The 5,466-nt window shown below is 61.9% G+C and overlaps 1 protein-coding gene across 1 annotated transcript in view; it reads right to left on the reverse strand.

Moving 5' to 3' along the window:
* Positions 1-4,833, reverse strand: part of SNAI1 (snail family transcriptional repressor 1) — an 8,487-nt gene extending 3,654 nt beyond the window's left edge. The window contains exons 1-2 of the mRNA XM_049650617.1: positions 2,504-4,833; positions 1,382-1,909 (exon numbers count right to left, since the gene is read on the reverse strand). Coding sequence (XP_049506574.1) covers positions 1,382-1,909; positions 2,504-2,585 — 610 coding nt within the window. The 5' untranslated portion in view covers positions 2,586-4,833. The remainder of the gene's footprint in view (positions 1-1,381; positions 1,910-2,503) is intronic.
* Between the last annotated feature and the right edge of the window lie 633 nt (positions 4,834-5,466).

The raw sequence follows: 5,466 nt of genomic DNA on the forward strand, positions 1-5,466 counted from the left end.
GGGGGGGGGGGGGGGGGGGGGGGGGGGGGGGGGGGGGGGGGGGGATGCCCGGGACACTTTGTGGGAGTCGTAATATCAATAATGCCTGCAAAACGCCAGGCCTAAACAAACCACCCCACTGACCCTCATGGCTCAGAGGTCAGCCACTGGGCCAGGAAATGCCAGAACTGAGGTCTCCAGACCCGTCAGCCTGACCCCAAAGCTGCTAGCTGTGACCCTTGAACCTTCTCCCAAAGTCACACCCCAAAGAGCAGCCACCTTTCAAGTTCTGAAAGGACGCAGCGGCTACCTTTTCCACGTTTTCAGAGAGTTGAAGGATAGAAAAGTCTCCATTTCACAATTTTCTACACATTTAGTCTCGTGTTTTTGAAACACAGGTAGAACTGTGTTCTGTGCTGGCAAAGGTATTCCCAGGGCCGCAAGATAGGACTGAGTTTATCTAGTCCACGGTGGGGGCAGGGAGAGCAGCCCTGAGAACCATGATAACAAATTATTATGAAGTGATTAAGGAGACACTGCATCTTGATACCCGCCCTAACAAGTGCTATCAGCATCCTGAGGCTCAGAGAGGTTCAATCGCTTGCCCAAGTCCACACAGCACGGAAGCGGCGCAAACATCAAAAACATTTCTGTTCAGGGGGCACCGGGGTGGCTCAGTCAGCTGGGCGCCCCAACTCTTGATTTCAGCTCAGGCCACGATCTCACGGTTGGGTGAGTTCGAGCCGCGCATCAGGCTCTGTGCTGACCGTGTGGAGCCTGCTTGGGATTCTCTCCCCTCTCCCTGCCCCTCCCCCACTCGCCTGCTGTCTCTCTCAAAATAAATAAACATTAAAAAAAAACCCACTTTCGTTATCACGTATCAAGTGGTGGCCCAGGTGCTTTCTGCATATGCTTTCTTTCGTGTAACCCGTGCAGAACCCCCACAGGCTGGTCTCATGCTCATTTTACAGACGAGGAAACTGAGGCCAGAGTGGGGACACAGCAGAGCAAGGTTGGAAGAAGTTCTCCAAGCAGGATATTCTGAGCCAGGTGGGGGGTCTGACAACATCCTGCATGGCTGGGGAGGGGGTGGGGGTGGGGGTGGGGAGGGCGGGGGCGGTGGGCTCCTTCACACCTGGCCCCGACGGCAAGGTGTTGGTTGCACCTTTCCCCGGACCCCCAACTCCAGCCCATCCGGTGAAGGAGCGGAGGCTGCGGAGTCTCACACAGTCACCCACCCAGCCCATCTGCCTGGCTGACAGGCGGCCTCTCCGAGCGCCGCGGGGAGGCCCGAGCCTCAGTCTGCGCACCCCGAAAGCGGCAGCCGGCCCGGTCCCCCACCCTGACCTCGGGCCGGCCGACAGGCAGGGGCGGGAGGGCGGCGGCCCGCGGGGACACTCACCCGTGTGCGTCCGCACGTGGCCCTGCAGCAGCCAGGGCCTGGAGAAGGCCTTCCCGCAGGTGCCGCAGACGCAGGGCAGCGTGTGGCTGCGGATGTGCATCTTGAGGGCGCCCAGGCTGAGGTACTCCTTGTTGCAGTACTTGCAGCTGAAGGCCTTGCGAGTCTGGGAGTCCTTGGCCACGGAGAGCCCGGCCAGCTGCGCGGGCAACCGGCCCAGGCCCGGGAAGGCAACGTAACCCTCGGCCTCCAGGGAAGAGGCCGAGGTGGAGGAGAAGGACGAAGGGGCCGGCGAGGGGGGGCTGGGCGGCTGCGAGCCTTTCCCGCTGTCGTCGTCCGACAGGGAGGTCAGCTCCGCAGCCTTGGGGACCTCCTGGGGCAGAAGGGCGGCCCAGCCGATGGGCTGGGCTTGGGGCGCCAGGAGAGAGTCCCAGATGAGCGTGGGCAGAGAGGCCGTGGGGTTGAGGACCTCGGGAGGCGGGATGGCCGCCAGCAGGTGGGCCTGGTCGTAGGGCTGCTGGAAGGTAAACTCTGGGGGGAGACGGAGAAAAGGGCAGGGTCAGGCATTCGGTCGGTCGCGCAGTCAGTCAACAAACCGTAGCCTGCTGGGGGCGGGGGCGGAGGGGGGGGGCGGCGCGCGGGGCCGGCGCTCAGTACTTACTGGAGGGAGGAAAGAATCGCGGCCCCGACGGCCCGTCCTGCCCGCCCGGAGCCCCTCTTCACCCCGGCCGCCCCGCTCGCCCGCCCCGGCCTCCAGATCTCACGCGCAGGGCGCCGCCCAGCCCCGACTCGGGGGCGGAGGGGGGGTGGGGGTGGGGGCCCTGCCCCTGCGTCCCCGCCAGGCCCCGGCCCCCTCCTTTCCCCAGTCGCCCCGCCCCGCTTCTCCCCTGTCGGCCGCCGAGCAGACAACTCACGCAAGACCACCGCCCTCGGAAAGCCCTCCTCCAACCGTCCATTCACCTGCCCCGGGCTCCTCACACCCCTCCGCACACCGCCCCGCGTCCGGCCCCTTGGCTCCATTTTGGGCCCAGGATTTTGCCCCCGAGTCCCCCTCCTTCCTCCCTCCCAGCCAGCCTTCGCCGGTCTCCCCGAAGCCCCCCGGGGTCCCTCACCCCGTCCACTCACCTGGAGAAGAGTCGTGCAGCTCGCTGTAGTTGGGCCTCCGGCGGGAGCAGGCGGACTTCCTGACGAGGAAAGAGCGCGGCATGGTGGCCAAAGCAGCCGGGGGTCGCCGGTTCGCACAGGGGTCGCGAGGCACTCCACCCGCGAGGCCGTGCCGCTGCGCTCTGAGTGGAGACGCGCCGCCAACTCCTTTAAGTACTCCAGCCTCTGGAGGGGCGTGGTCGAAGGAGGTCACGCCCCTTTGTCACCTCGGCGCCAATCGAGGCGCGCCTTCGCCGGAGGCCACGCCCCGAGCAGGTGCGCCGGGGCTGGCGGGGCTCGCGCCGCGTGGCGCTGGGGGCCGGGCGGGGGCCGCTCGGAGGCCCGGCCGCGGGCGCTGCTCCGATCGCCCCGCGGCGGATTGCCGGGGGCGGGCACAGGGAGCCCCAGGCGAGGCGGGACCCCCTTCGGTACCCCGCGCGCCCGCCTGCCCAGCGATGCACGGTCGTCTGCTTCTGGCGCCCCCTGGCGCCGCCAGCCGCGGGTCTGGGCACCTGACGTTCCGAAACCGCCTCCGCCTCAGGCTTGGGGAGGGGGCGGAAATTTCCTCGGCCAGGCTGGCGCCTCGCAAAGAGCGTGGGATTCACGAAGTACTATACACATTTCGGGGGAGGCTGCGAGGAAATGAACACCTTCACGTGGCTGCTGGTAGTGTGAAATGCCACAGCCTTTTTTGCAAAGCAATCTGGCATCATCTAGCAAAAGGCATCCGTTCCTTCACTTCGCAAATGTTTACTGAGCACCCGCTACGTGCCAGTCACTATTCCCGGAGCTGGGGACACATTCCTGAGCAAAACACTCGGGGTCTCTACCTGTAAAGTGTAGCTCGCCGTACGGCGGGGGAGAGAGACGAAAGTAAACAGATAATTATTAAGCAAAGGGAAGTGTGCTTTGATGGGGGGAGGCCACAGGACGCTGTGACAGTCAAGAAACGGGTCACCTGACAGGGGGTCGGGGCAACTTCCCAGAGGAAGTGAAGAAATACCGAGGGGAAAGGCCCGAGGTAAGACTCGGCCTACTTCAGAGTCTTTGAGAGCAGCTCCCAGGGATGGGGGTGGGGTGGCCAAGCCTGAGAGGTCAGATCTGCTGGGCCTCCAGGGCCTAGAGGAGTTTGAACTTTGCCCCAAGGACACTGGGAACCAAGACAGGATTTTCAGCTGAGGAGGGACCTGTTTAGAGTCTGCTTGAGAAAGATCACTCTGGGCAGGTGGGAGAAAGAAGTGGGGAAGGGAAGGGCTGAGGCAGGGCTTCTCGCCTCTCTGGGGCGTCATCAATACTGTGTCTAAAGGATCTAACGCTGGGCTCCGCAGTGGGGGCACCGACTGGTCCCCTGTGGCGTGGGCCCAGGGGAGGGACAGCTGGAACCTCACCCTCAGCTCTCCCGGGGACCCACCACTCCAGACAGGGCCATGCCAGGCCTGGGGTGGGGGTGGAGGTACAGAAATAAATCCATAAATAAGTCCCATCCCACTTGTTTTCATCTATGAAGCAAGGGCTATGAAAACCTGTAAGCCCCACTACTCACCACCTAGAATGAGGCAGGGACAATTGTCTGTTTGGGACAACTGTGATCTAGGTTGCTGAGTCGAGTCTAGGGTAGGGGGGAGAGATGGGCCATATGCGGTCACTACTTAGAATACACCCCTCTCCTGTGTCTATTTAGTTCCAAAATATGATTCTCCGCATGCAGCCAGAGGGAGGAGTAAGACCATGTCTCTCTGCTGAAACCCTCCCATGTTCCTGTCTCACCCAGAGTAAAAGCCAAAGTCCTCACCACAGCCCTCCGCCCTGCTGATCTGACCTCTGCTGACCTTGTCTTGAGCCACTCTCCCCATTCCCCAGGCACAATGATCCCCCCCCACACTTCTTTGTGTTCCTCCACATCCCAGCCCTTTACCACCACAGGACCTTGGCACCTGCCAGCCCCCCCTCCTCCCCACCTCTCTTCCCCCAGATCTTCACCTGGCTGGCTCCTTTTCAGTCTCTGTTTCAACATTTTTCACCAATGGCTCAGCCTCATCAGTGATGAGAGAAATGCAAATTAAAACCACTGGTGAGATACCATTTCACACCCATCAGAAGAACAAAAAGTTAAAATTTGGTCAATATCAAGTGTTGAGGAGGGTGTGAGGGCAGCAGGACTTTTGTCCCATGCCACTTTGAAAAAGCTTGGCATGAGCTAGTAACAGTCTACTCCTAGGCCAGCGGGCCTCCCAGGGATTCTCAGCCCTGGCCGCAGATTAGATTCTGCTAGGGAACACCCAAGCCTGGGCCCACCTCCACATACATCCTGATTTAATTAGTCGGGGGGGGGGCGGGGGGGGAGGGTGAGCTCCCATATTAACATATTTTTTCAAACTCTCCAGGTGATTCTACTGAGAGAATATTCACTAAACCCTTGCTCCTAATAGCAAGAATTTGGGAACGACCCAAATGTTTATCAACGGTATCATGGATTAACGAAGGATGGTACAATCCCATAATGGAAGAATGAATGACCCCTATCTCCAGGGTAAGGAGTCCAGGGGCCGCTGGTGCGCAGACACCATCGCCTGGCCTCCGGGTTTCCATTTTCCTGGGTCGGTCAGGCACCTGCGCTCGGGAAGGGGTGGAGGGCGGGGGAGGACGTTTCTCGGATCAGGGCCGTCCCCTCCTTTCGGACGGAATCGTCCCCGCCCTCGCTCCCCTCCCTCTTGGAAGCGGCGGAGACCGCGAGGTGGGAGGGGGCTTCGAACGAGGCCCCGGGGCCACAGACCAGCTCCCGGAGGTGCTGCCCCAGGGCCATATGGCAGGGAAAAGCGAGGCGACACTTTTGATGCAGTGGTGTGAGGTCCTCCCGGAAGTGGGCGGCCTCTGGGGCGAAGCTGCAGCGAACCGGGCCGGGCCGGGCTTTCGCTCCCCGCTCCCCGCCCTGGGGCGCGGTCCTC

The sequence above is a fragment of the Panthera uncia genome (genome assembly GCF_023721935.1).
Source record: "Panthera uncia isolate 11264 chromosome A3 unlocalized genomic scaffold, Puncia_PCG_1.0 HiC_scaffold_11, whole genome shotgun sequence".
NCBI classification, from domain to species: Eukaryota; Metazoa; Chordata; class Mammalia; order Carnivora; family Felidae; genus Panthera; species Panthera uncia.